We start from the raw sequence: 14,041 nt of genomic DNA, 5'->3' as shown, positions 1-14,041 counted from the left end.
TTGGTATTCACTTGTCAATGTTGCTCACTTAACAAAACTTTGAAGTGTTGAATAAAAATTCAAACATTACAGAATCCTACAGATACCATTCATTATGATGTGAACATTTTGAATCTGAAAGATTTTTAAAAGAGATAGATGTTAATTATTTTGCAAAAAAAATGTAATTAAAGTAACAGATGGTGTGGATAGTGACATAAATGTACTCATATTTTGTGTGCCAAAATAATTAACAAATGTAAAAAAAATTACCAAAATGTTTAGCTTTACAATAACTGTAACTGAGTTTGAGCAGGGGTGTCAAACTCAAAAGCTAAATTGGGCCAAATAAACAATGCTTAACTTTAGGTGGGCCGCAAAAAAAAAAAATCATTGTTCATAGAAACAAATATTTTTATTTTGAATAGTACTTTGTAATAAACATATATAAAGTTAAATTATTGTTTACGTCCTGATACTTGACATCTCTTCTCTGCTACTATCTTTCCTATTTCGGGAGAAATTTTTTGACCGAAGCTACTTTCAAAATCGACCCAACGTCGTGAGCATTATTAATACAGTTTCGGACAGGAGATTTATTTCCATTCATAACAGAAAATAATTGCTCACACTGATAAGTACTTCTAAACATGGAAATAATTTCATATGCAAATTTTCGAGTATTTTCAAACCTTGCTGGTAAATATTTGTAAAATTCAGGCACACCCACTTCAATGAATTTTGCCTTCAAATTTGAGTCGCACTGAATCTCAATCACTTCCATTTGCATATTACTGGGTACTGAGTCTATATTTATTGAGAAAAACGAAGAAAACAAACAAAATTTGTCTTCCAAAGAATTAAAATCTTTAAACCTTGTTTCAAATTCTGTTCTAAGATTTGAAATTTTTTCTGCGTATTTTTGATACGATGCAGTATCATCTAAACTAGATTTGTTCTTGTTGAACGTTGGGAAGTGCGTTAAATCTTCATTTTTCAGTTGCCTTTCCCAAATAAATAGTTTACATTTGAATGCTTTAATTATGTCAAACATGTTCGTAATGATCATCAATCCTTGCCTTGTAACAATAAATTTAAATCGGATAAGTGTTTGGTTATATCAACCGTAAAAGATAAATCTTGCAACCATATTTGATTGGAGAACAAGCTTCTATCTTGATTTTTAGTTTGTAAAAACTTACATATTTCTTATTTTAAATCCCAGAATTGTTTGAGAACCTTGGAGCAAGATAACCAATGTACCTCGCTATAGTAGGATAAACCTGAATATGTACTATCTAATTCACTTAAGAACAGTGAATTGTCGTTGATTTAAGCCTCAAGATCTTATAAAATTTATAACTTTATTTATATATGACAAAACATTCTCCATTTTGATTACCTTCGTGTATAATAGAACTTCTTGATGTATAATGAAATGCGTATGATGAATTTTTGAACCATGAATTTCACTAAGTTTTTGTTGTAGTAATGCTACGAAGCCGTTGTTTTTTCCGGTCATGGAAGGAGCGCCATCTGTAGCTACAGAATTTAATTTTGACAGAGGTAGATTGTATTTTTGCAGAAGTTCAAAAACACTATTAAATATATCATGTCCTGCAGTAGTACCATGCATCGGTATTAGCTCAAATAATTCCTCAAAAATGGTTAAATCCTTGTCGCAAGCATGAAGAAACACAGCTAATTGAGCTATGCCACCAATGTCCGTACTCTCATCACAGATGATGGAAAAACTTTCAAAACTAGATGATTTTGCTTTGATCTGATCACTTAAATTGGCGGCCAAGTCGGTAATTCTTTCCGCAACTGTATTTCGAAACAAAGAAAATGTTTGAAAAGCTTTCGAATTTTCAGGACAAACAATTTCTGCAGCTTTAATTAGACATTTATTGATGAAATCACCTTCAGTAGAAGGCTTCGAGTGTTTAGCTATCAACTCGGATAAGACATAACTTGCATGTACCGCCTTTTCATTTTCTTGCAATACTTTACTAAATATTGACTGTTGTTTTTTCATACCGAACTTGAGCTCTTTCAACTTCTCTTGTCTCATTAATCCTTCGTAATTATCATATTTTGATTGATGTTTTTGTAATGAAGTTTAATATTATATAACTTCAGTACATTAATGGTACTATTGCAAATAAAACATATTATTTTACCATTTACTTCACAGCAAAAATATTCCAATTCCCATTTTACTTGGAATATTCAATGTTCGTTGGCGATTTTTCGTTTAGTTTTACTACCACTTGGCTTCGATATAGACATACTGAATACAAAGGGCTGAAATAAATAAGCAATTGTTAACAGAAAATAATAAAACATTTTAATTACAATATCAATGTTTTGTCTTGAATATTAACTTACCAAGCAGAGAATAACTTCACAAATCAATAAGCGTAATATAAATTAAGCAATAATCATAACCACTTGTAAGATAACGTATGTATAACTACGTCTTATTAGGTTAGGTGTATCAACCCACCGGATCGGTCTAGTGGTGAGTTCCAGCATTCAAGTCCTAGTAAAGCCAGCTATTTTTACACGGACTTGAATACTATATCGTGGATACTGCTGTTCTTTGGTGGTTGGGTTTCAATTAACCACACATCTCAGGTATGGTCGAACTAAGAATGTACATGACTACACTTCATTCACACTCATACATATCATCCTCATTCATCCTCTGAAGTATTATCTATACGGTAGTTACCGGAGGCTAAACAGGAAAGGTTAGGTGTATCAGCTGATACGTAGCAGTTTGCTGTTGATAGCTTAGTGTGTAACAGACTCTATTTTAGCCAATAAGAATTTTACATTTTCGCGCATAAAATTTAAAATGATTCGTATAGTTTATAAATAAAGTATATTATAATTTTGTATGCTGGTTTCGTTTCTAATTCACATTTCTCTTTTATTTTTACTTTGCGTTGGATATATTGACTGGGCCACAAAAATGTTCATCTCGGGCTGCATGCGGCCCGCGGGCTGTGAGTTTGACACCCCTGCTGTAGAGGATATTAGTAGAGAATTCTGTATGGTTTACCGTGGTGTAGGAAAAGTGTTATTTAATTGTTATATTTTGAAAATAATAATTTTTTCCTTTAATCAGTATTATAAAGATATTCATTAGTATCACATTTTTGTACTTCATACATTTTTAAAAATAATCTATAATTACTTTTTTAATCAGTAATAATAAATATGAGTAATTTTATATTTTTATATATTACAGGATAATTACTATTATAATTTTTTAATTTAATATTAATAAAATTATAAGAAAAGTACCAAACTATGATGAATATTAGCTGGTTTTGCAAACTGAAGAAAAAAAAGCAATACAAATGGCTGTTATTAGATTTGCAAACTAATTGAACTAATGCATAATTTAAAATTTTATAATTTGTTATGTACAGTATATTACTAACTTACAGTTTTATTTAATTTTGGAATATATTTTGCAGTTTTTATTTACTGTTATATCTGGTTCAATTTGCAGTTATGAAAATGTTTAAATAACATAAGGATAACAATAATTTAAAAGCTTGTCCTCTTTACTAAATGCATCAGTTTGGATCTACAAGAAAAACAAACTAGCTGAAATTCTGTATTAAATTTGCATCATCATTTAAGATGATTACATGAAATACCTCATAATCAATGAGAGGAAGATCATTGAGAAAATATGTTAGTTCTATAAAACTATCTTTAATGATTTTTTCGTAAGTAAAAATAAGTTTTTTTTTTTTTGTATTAGCCTTTGCAGGTATGTAATAAATCTAATATTAAAACTGAATTAATACATTTTCTTTCTGTGCAATTTTTAACTTTTAATTTTTTCCATTTTAGGTTCAGTACAGTTGGTACCTTTACCAAGAAATAGAAATATAACTGCTAGTCGTAGCGTTTCAGTCGATTCTACTTTTAGCAACAATATTAATAACAATAATAATTATAACAATAATAGTCACGGTAATAATTTCATTAACAGAAAAAGTAACAGTACTTCTAATAGTAATAACAATAATATTGATGTAGTGGAAGATTTAAAAAAATCATCATCTCCTCCACCGTTAATATCAAGAGGATTGTCAAATTCACAAGGGTCATCGCTTGATCTCAGCCCTAGAATTGATCAGGTGAGCATTACAAATAAATTTTTTTATATTTTTTATGTAGGGGGGGGGGTCAATAAAAGTGTTAAAAATTTTTTGAACATGATAAAAAGATTTGATGAGTCATTAAGAAGGCATATGAAGTGCGCTTACTGGATAAAACCAGGCAGGCCTCTTACTTTTATTTCCTGTTAAATATTGTTATTTCTGTATTGATAAATGTAAGGTAAAATTTATTTTACTACTTTCTAATATTATCAAATTAAATTTTAACTAATATAAAAATAAAGCAGTAATTATAAGAATTAAAAAGCATGTTTAATAAATAATGTACTTATACCATTTTTAATTCCTAGTTTTCTTTTTCATATATATTTATTAAAAATATATTAGGCAGTAAAAAAAAAGCAAAGGTAAAAAATTTCAGTCAAATTAGTTATTAAAAAAAAAAAAAGAAGAGGAAATTAGTTAATGAGTTACAAACTGTCTTGAAAACTGAAAATAATAGTGAATAGCTTCTGAAGGCATTATGTGGCAGTATATTCCAGCTTGTTGATATTCAGTTTGCAGTTACTAGGTAGCAAACATATACACATGTGCAGTACAGTTTGATAATGGCAACTGTTCTCAAGAATTCTGCATTAGAAGAGTACGGTGTTATATATTTTTATGGGAAAAAGATTTGCAGAAAATGATAATCGTAAGGAAATGTTTCCTGTTTATAGTGAGAAGTATTTTCCTTGTAAAATGGTGCACAACTGTATCAAAAGGTTCTCTCAAGGATGCTGAAAAGAAAATACTGATCTGATTATTTAGATAAGATTGCACCAAAACCAACAGTACAGCAGATGGAGAGAAGTTCATTCAAATTACAATAAAAACATACAATGTAGCAACTTGTATATCTAGTTTTTTTGTGGTTTAGCCTATAAGTGCTCCCAGTGAATTCTCAGACAACTGACTAAGAAACAAATTGAGTTGAATGGGCCTATAATTCCCACATCTTTCTCTGTGCACTTATGAGAAAGACATACATAACAGAATGCTACTATTGATGAATCATGGCTGCACCAATACTATCCCTGAACATCACAATGTGATCAGTGCAATGGAAACATATTTCTTCAGCCTTGTGCAAGAAATTCAAGGTTGCACTTAATTTATCTCAGGATTCATGAAGAGCTTACCCATTTCTAGAAACATTCTTTCTAGCCCGTTTTTCTAGAAGCAGGTTAATAATATGAATTCTGCATCATATTGTAAATTTCATTTGATGCATCGGTCTATCCAGGCCTAGAGAGAAAGTCAGATATCATATCTTTAGTAACCCAGAACAGCATTAAGTTAATAATAAATTCTACAGCTCTGAAAGCAAAATGATGAAGATGTTGAATATAAGGGCGAATGCAGGTCTCAGTTGCTTAAAAAATTTTATATAGCAATATGAGGCACTGATAATGCAAAGAGATAAGTATAACAATGTTTTTGAAAATTGTTTCAGAGATTTTCAACATAGTATCTTCCAACTATAGGATCTCAAGTATGTATCTTGCTGAATTATTTTTAGTAGCAGCTATATGTACTATTTACTGAATGTTCCTGATATCTACAGCCAGAGATGTAAACATTGTTTATGTATCACATTCTTGGTACATGGTTTATATAGTCTATTAAACATATAAAGGTTTTGTCTTTTATTTTGTGTTATAATTGTGAGAAGATTATTTTAAAATGCATTACCATTCTTTGTGCATGAAAGAAAATTACTTATTTTTTCAGGTACCTAACAATTTACAGATTGGTTGTTTATTTTAATTTATCTTGTTTCAAATTTAAATAATTCCAGTGGAATTACAAATGATTGCATATAAATGAACTTTGGATGTATCATTTTTATCTATTCCTTTTATTTCAAAGTTCTATAACTTTATTAAAAGAGTGTATAAAAAGATTATTTAACTGTATTTAAAAATTGTATTTTTTGTCTTACCTAGGTGTTATTATTAAATTGCTGTTAAACATTTTCTGGCAACCATTTAAAAATTTCTTACTACATTTAATAATTAAGTTTTGCCCTGAACCATGAATTCCAATTTGAATTTGAACCAGGTTTACAATTTGAATTGATTTGGAAGTAATGATATACATTTCAGCATATAACTTGTCTTAAATTGCTTTTTAATTTGTTTAGAACTGATGTGCTTGAACGTATAGCATTTTCTTGAGAAAAAACTTTTCTTGCGTATGTTTATTTTCAATTTCTCTTTTAATAGGTGATTGAAAACATTGTTCGTTCTCATGTTGGAAGTCCTGTAAGGCCAATAGTGACACACCCTAGTCTGCATCTTCTTTGGCCGCAACCTCAAAAGATTTTAGAGCTACCTGGACCTCCATTTGTGCCTTCTAATGATTTACAAATATCTGTTGTTAAAGGACCTACTTCAGTACATGGGTATTTATTACACTAAATTCTATAATGCTCTTGTTTCTGCAAAGGTTCACAAAGATTAGGCATGTTATTATTATTAGGCATGTTCACAAAGATTAGCATTTTCTTACTAAATACTTTTATGGATCCTGGATAAGACAAACTGCGTTCCTTATTTGATATTTCCAAAACACCTGCAATATCTCGTGGAGTATCTGGTGGTAAATAAGTGAATATGAAGTAAGGGTGGTAAGTAAAGTTGTTTGCGCTAATTGTTTTCATTCAGATGTCTCAGAATGTTACAATAGAACTCAGCATTAAAGATGACTGTTTATGAGCATCTTTTAGTCATATTCGTAACCTGCTTGCCTTCTTCACTCTTGGAAAGTGTTGTCACCAATGACCATTTGCACAAATTTGGGGTCATCGTGTGCTTGATGAAGATTTTGACAGACTTCAACCTTTTTCCTCCTATTCAGAAGTCAGGAATTTCTGGTAGAGGCAGTGATTATGAGTGTTAAAAACAAAATGAAGATTATCTGCATTGTTTCAAATGACACATTAATGTTGTAAAAAATTTCCTTTGCGGTGATCTCACAATCATCATAATTAAGCCTTTATTTTGTTCTCATTCTCAGGAGTTTTGGTTTTGAAGGTCTCTTAACATCTCTTTGTTTTCCAGTGATGTTATGCTCCACATGAAGTGTGTATGATCCTAAAACACCTTGCATGACACGTTGCTAATCATCAGAAGGTTTGCTGGACTATTCAAAAATCTATTGCAGTGCACTTGTGCCAAAAATTTATATGCAGCATTACAAAAGACTAGATGCAAGCTGTATTCATAATTTATCTGCAAAAATAATGATTAAATATAATGTCCATTCATAACTCAAGATTGGATGAAGAATTTTTTAATTGCAAGTTTCAAACTCACAATAAATTTTCAATAGGAAATACTGACTTCAAACTGTGCTTGCAACTAGCATGAAATGAGTTAGCATATTAAACACAGTACAACAGTTAGTATCGCTCAAATACCACATATGACTCTTGTTCATGACAAGTAAAGTTTATGGCTTAAGTTATAGAATGTTTAAGTCAACCTGGCATATAACCTCCATTTTAAAGAAGTTTTGTAGATTGTGAAAATCAGCTCTACCAAAAATCACAAGTGCAGATTGTACATAAAGGAGAGAGTAATCATTATGAGCAACAATTTTGTAAACTACTTACACTGTAACATTTTTCATTTATAAACTATCTGATATTTTTTACAATATACACAGTATGTCTGAAAAGTTCCTGAAATAAATTAAATAAAAATAAAGATTTAAAGATAAACAAATTTACTCGCATCAACTCTCTACGTAGAACCCTTCTTCTCTAGTTATACACTCATTGCAGCGCCGATAGAGCCCATCAAATGCTCTGGAGAAATCACTTTGTGGGTTTGCCTTCAACTGCTCGGTGCAAGCCCTTTGGATGGCTGGAATGTCATATTAAAAGCAGCCTTTCATCTTCAACTTGAGTTTCGGGAACAGAAAATAATCTGCTGGAGCCAAGATGGGTGAATAGGGTGGATGGGATAAGAATGTGATTTGATTTGCGGCGTAATAACGTGTTAAAACTGTTGCCATGTGTGCTGGGACATTGTCTTGCAAGAAAGTCCAACTGCCCGGATCCTGGTACTCGGGCTGGATTTGACAAATCCAATGCATCAGACATTTATTTCATTACTTCCAAATAGAATTTAGAATTCACGGTTTGACCAGTTGAGACAAATTTATGATGAATCAAGCCCTTTGAGTCAAAGAATGCAATCAACATTTTTTTCACTTTGATTTTTGCTGACTTTTGCCAGTCTTTGTGAAGTAGCGGATTGATGCTTCATTTGTGGATCATACATAAAGCCCCAGCTTTTATCCCCAGTTACAATTGTTTGCAAAAAATTCAGGTCGCTATCAGCAATTTCAATGAAGTTACTAATAGCCCTAAGGGTAAGATGACCCGAAACTGCTATGGCCTGAAGGGTAAGATGAGGTTGTTCTAGCAGGAACATGCGTACTTTTGCAATGTTTTCGTCATGAGCAATGCCTCCTGCTTTGTTCGTCTTCATCCAACGAATCTACGTCTTTTAACTGTTTCCACCACGTGTATGTTGTACTACTAGATGCAGCTTCATCACTGAATGCTTGCTGTATCATAGAAAACGTTTCAATGAAAGATTTTTGAAGTCGAACACAAATTTTTATCATGCTTCTCTGTTCCATGTTGCGAGTTCGCACAAAGTCACATGAACACAACGTACATGGCCGAATAAAATTCAAAACTGGAGAGATGAAACGTGATGAAATTTTGTACACACTCGTCAGACATCATACTATATACTTGGTTGTCTGAAAGATGGTGCTACTTGTATCGACTACAAAAATTTAGTTTGGGAACTTTTCAGACCTACTGTGTAAGTATTGTACAATATATAAAATAAATAGGACTTTAAGTTATAAAAATAATTTTGCAAAAATACAAAATGTAGCGAAGCAGGATTTTGTAAGATGTAGAAAATTTCTTCATTATTCAGAAAGCATTGAAGGCATTAAAAAAATCAGAAGTTTGGTCATCTAAATTACAAAATCATAAAGCAAAATGGATACATGAAAACCAATTAAATTGCTACTTAATCACTCATTGTACTAATCATTAAATTGTTCAATAATGAGATAATCCTAATTTAGCACTGGGAAAACTTAACTCAGCAAACTACTCAACCATGTATTTATGCTAGAAAACACATGCTTACAATACTCACAAATTAATAATAAAGTATTAATGTTTTTTTTTTTCATGTGTATGAAAAGTTACAAATTATTCATTCTTTTCATTACTTTTAACAAAATATAATTTTTGGGTTTTATGTGTTTCCTTTTAAAACATTCACTCATATTTGGAAACTAAACCTAACAGGTTAGTGTAACATATGTAAAGTAATAACATATGTAATTATGTAATAACTTATATGACCTTTTATAATGTATATTTTTAAGTTTACCTTTTAATGTTTATTTCATACAGATCCAATAAAAAAATTTCATTTTATTTGAATATAACATTAAAATGAGCAGTTTCTTTCATTTAAAAAAAATTATATTCTCTGACAATAACAAAAACAAAAAAAATCTTTGTCACTATACTTCATACTTATTCTGCTAGGATAATCATAATTGATTTGAGTGTTATTTTCTGCCATTCCTAGCATTGTCACTCTGCATTTGTAGTTGACACATTTCAGAGTACCTCCCCATGGGAAGTGGGAAGAGTTTAACATCATCATTAATGGAAAATTAACATCACTATTCTCTTGGAGAATGGAGTATTTCAAGGACGTGTATTAAGTATCACCTTATTTTCTATAGGCATCAATGTATTACTAAATGTGTGCAGCCACCTGTCTCATATTCTTTATTTGTTGGTGATTTTGCTCTATGTATTGCATCCACAGGACAGCAGAGATACTGCTACAGAACACTATATCTCACCTTGAAGCTTGATCCAAGGGTTCACATTTTCACCTGAGAAAACAAAATTTGTAATCTTTTCTCATCTGCGGGATCCCTTTATTCCGCAAGTCTTTCTCAGTGGAGAGCTAATTGCTATCTTTCCCGATATCAAATTTTTAGGGTTATTTTTTTATAGCCACCTTATGTGGGTCAAACACATCAAAGAATTAAAAAAAAATGTTCCAAACTTTTAGATATGCTATGAGTATTTTTGTATTTAACATCTTAGTTTAAGTTTTTTATTTTGTCGTCGCTTTTAGTATTTCAGTTTGAGTATTAATTTTGTTTTTAAATTTCCACTTTGTTTTAATAGTGTTGTCTTATTAGATTTTATTTTTATAATTGATATTTTTGTTTTTTGGGCGATGATAACACAAAAATGTATTTCACAAAAAAAAAAATCACTATTTATTTGATGATCCCAACTTAGGAAGACTCAGTGCTAAAAGTAGTTTTGAGAATGGACGTATTCCCAATCACGTCATGTATGAATGTTAAGAGTGACGTTAGCTAGGAGTGACAGAAAATAACACTGAAATCAATGGAAAAAAAAAATCGTAAAACAAAAAACATGCACATTTCAGTATAATAGTACTTTTTTAGCATTACTACGTAGTAATATATATTTTATCCAATTTTCATGCATCTTGTGAATTTTGATAATTTTTTCAAATATTAACTGTACCAAATCTCATTCAAAGTTTTTACATTTTAAATCTGATGACTTGACTAGTTGAAGAGATGATTAGTTTGTTATGATGTATACAAAACATTTGAAAAGAAGCTGGCTTATTGCATATGACTGTAATGAAAGTCATTGTAAAAGAAATAAATCAAGTAACACTTATAATTAATTTCCAAATCTTTTAAAGAAAAGGAAATGATTCTTATTGGAGGAATATTGTGGAATTTCTGCTGATTACTATTTAGAAAAGTTTTCTCTATTTTTTAAACTCTTGTTGTTTGATGGTGCCATCAAAATAATATAAATAGTGCTGCTCTTGGATTTAATTTTTTTTCTTAAATTTGAATTTGTACGCTAGGATATTCACTAAATAAGATACTTAAAAGTAGTATCTAATATTGGACTTCTGTTATTAATTATATACTAAATTATGATAATATTCTAAATGTTTTTATGGTAATTTTTGTTTTCTTTTTAGGATTCTTGATGTATGGGAAGTACACAGACCAGTATTATCGTCACTTGGTTATGATGTTAGAGTTAAAGAAGTACAACCATCATGCGGTTTTTATAACGATAGTCAAATAGAATGTAGTATTAATCCAAATCTTTTTACTCATCAAGATGCTTATCAGATACACATATCATCTGATAAGGTATTTTCTCGTTTTTCTAACTTTTTTAAATTTTAAAACAAAAATAAATTATAATTTAGCTCATATAATTTTCTTAATAAATAAATTTTCTATTATTCAAATTTTTTTCTTCATTTTTTATATTTTGTTTTTTAGTTGAAAATTGGAGGATGATTAAAAACATGTTTTTAGAAAAACATTATAGTCAGTCCCTTTTTTTAAATATGTAAAATGCAAATGTGGAAAGGGTATTTATAATTCCTCTTTATGGTAAATAATTTTCAGTTAAGGTTTTAAGTGTTAAAACCCTGCAGCCACCCATCTGTGTTAAAAACTCGGTCACAGTAACTTTGGTTTGGTAGGACCACATTAAAAATTCATTATAACGTTTGGAGAATTAGCTGTTACCATACAGCATTAATAACTACACTAAAACTGTACCACCATTACTAGTTGGTGAATTCTTTATTAACCCATGGGCTTTATCTAATTTTAAGCTATGTTATGGGTCAATTAAACTTAATAGTACTTCAGAAATTATTTTATTTTTGTGAAAAAATAATATTGTCTGAATACATATTATATGCGGTACAGCTTTGAAACAGATGATTAGATATTTATGTTTGACAGCTTTTAGACTAATCAGTTTTATATTTATGGTTGCCTTCAAAAACTTTTGTACACTTAAATGATATGATTTCAAAATGAAATGAAAAAGAACAAATTTCAGGGTGAAAATTCTGATGGCTAAATGTAACTGGTGAATGCAGAAGAATCCCTTAAAATTTTAAATAATTATTTGTCATATATTTTTAAATTGATTACCAAATTTCAAATGTCCAATATTTTTTTTATTTTTTATTTTTATGTTGTTTTTTTTAAGAAGTCCTGCCTAGTTCAGCTAAATGAAAATTTGATATTTTAATGTGATCCAGAAACATTGTAACAATTGGTGCACAATTAAACATCAGTGCAGGATGCCAGACTAAGAAAGATTAAAAAACCCAATGAGCAAATCAAAATTCAAGACAATGCTCATTGTTTTTTGTCAGTAACAAAGGCATCATCATGATTTTGATTCTGGGTTCTTCAAGATCAGATAGTTAATAAACAGAATTTAACTTGATGTTGAAATAATATTATGGAGGCAGTGTGTTTGCATTTTGCTTTTTTCTGTCGTAACAGCTTGGTTAAAAAAAAATCAGAATTTGAAGTCGTCCCATCTATCTAACCTAACTCTGTATGACAGTTATTCAACAAAGGTATCCATTATGCATCCAGGGAAAACCAAAAATAACTGAAATTCTCATAATTATTTAAGCTGAAGACTTGAAAATTTGCCTTAAACTAAGGAAACCACATGCAGACCTCCTCATATGTATTGATAGTGTCTTTAGTTTATTTTGTATAATTCAAATTAAACATAATATGTACATTAGATGTGTAACTTTCAGGGTAATTTTATGAAATATATTTATGGTATAATGCAGAATCACTTTTAAATATTGTTAACATATTATCAGCTGTATTAAATCACGATTTATTTTTTCAGATAAGGATAGTGAGCAAAAATAAAAGTGGTTTACATTTTGCATTGTCAACATTTACACAGTTATTAAGGTTAGCTAGTAGCGGCGGTGAAGAAACTGCATCTTTAATACCAGTTCTAATACAGGATTATCCTGCTATGAGTCATCGAGCTGTACTTCTTGATATTTCACCCATGAGTAGGATACCAACTTTGGTAATTTTACGTATTTATTTGAACCAGAAAAATATATAAACATATAAAAGAATAAATTAATTCTATAAAATTATATGCTATATAGATAAGATAAAAATTCATCTTTACACAGGCAGAATAAACTAATTATTAATTAAACAATAAAAGAATTTTTTAAGATATTAAATTACTAGTTATAATTATTTCTTTTTGTGTCTTTTACATAAATACACAATTTATATTTTATAATTTAAAATGTTAGATTACAGAGCCTATTAAGAAATTTATTATCAAAATTGTATTTCATAACACAGGTTTTTAAAATTATTTAGACATTATATATAATTTTTTGTTACGTTCTGAAATGTGGAATAAATAGTATATTAAGTTGCATATTAGTATTTTATGTTTTTTTGTGTAATGGATTAATGGATACAGTCACATTTTCTTATTAATTTGATTTTAAGCTTTTATAGGAACAACAAAGGAAGAGCTTCTTAGAATTTAATTTGTTTGGTTTTATGTTTTAAGTCGTACTTTGGTAAAATGGACCTTTTTAATGATTTTTGTAGGTATTTCCTCTGGTAGTCCTGTTGTAAATTTTTTTTCAGATAACATGTAGATTTTTTTAAAGTGAAAAAAGTTACATTGACAAATATATATATATATATATATATATATATATATATATATATATATATATATATATAATATTAAATAATAATAATAATAATAATTTGCATTAAATGAAATATAACCACCAACACACAGGAAATAGATAAGTTAAACTTACCATATTAATTCCAAGAATCAATCTTCACCGGATCCAGCATCTTCAGTTGTATAATTTCATTAAAACTTAATTATTTATAATTTTTTTAATTTGTCA

General features: G+C 29.5%; 1 protein-coding gene across 1 annotated transcript in view; it reads left to right on the top strand.

Moving 5' to 3' along the window:
* LOC142331764 (uncharacterized) overlaps nt 1-14,041 on the top strand; it is a 58,806-nt gene that overhangs the window by 22,518 nt on the left and 22,247 nt on the right. The window contains exons 6-9 of the mRNA XM_075377847.1: nt 3,856-4,145; nt 6,395-6,573; nt 11,273-11,450; nt 12,982-13,173. Coding sequence (XP_075233962.1) covers nt 3,856-4,145; nt 6,395-6,573; nt 11,273-11,450; nt 12,982-13,173 — 839 coding nt within the window. The remainder of the gene's footprint in view (nt 1-3,855; nt 4,146-6,394; nt 6,574-11,272; nt 11,451-12,981; nt 13,174-14,041) is intronic.

This window comes from Lycorma delicatula, chromosome 10 (assembly GCF_047948215.1).
Source record: "Lycorma delicatula isolate Av1 chromosome 10, ASM4794821v1, whole genome shotgun sequence".
In the NCBI taxonomy this organism is placed as follows: domain Eukaryota; kingdom Metazoa; phylum Arthropoda; class Insecta; order Hemiptera; family Fulgoridae; genus Lycorma; species Lycorma delicatula.
This window is presented reverse-complemented; position numbering and strand designations above follow the sequence as displayed.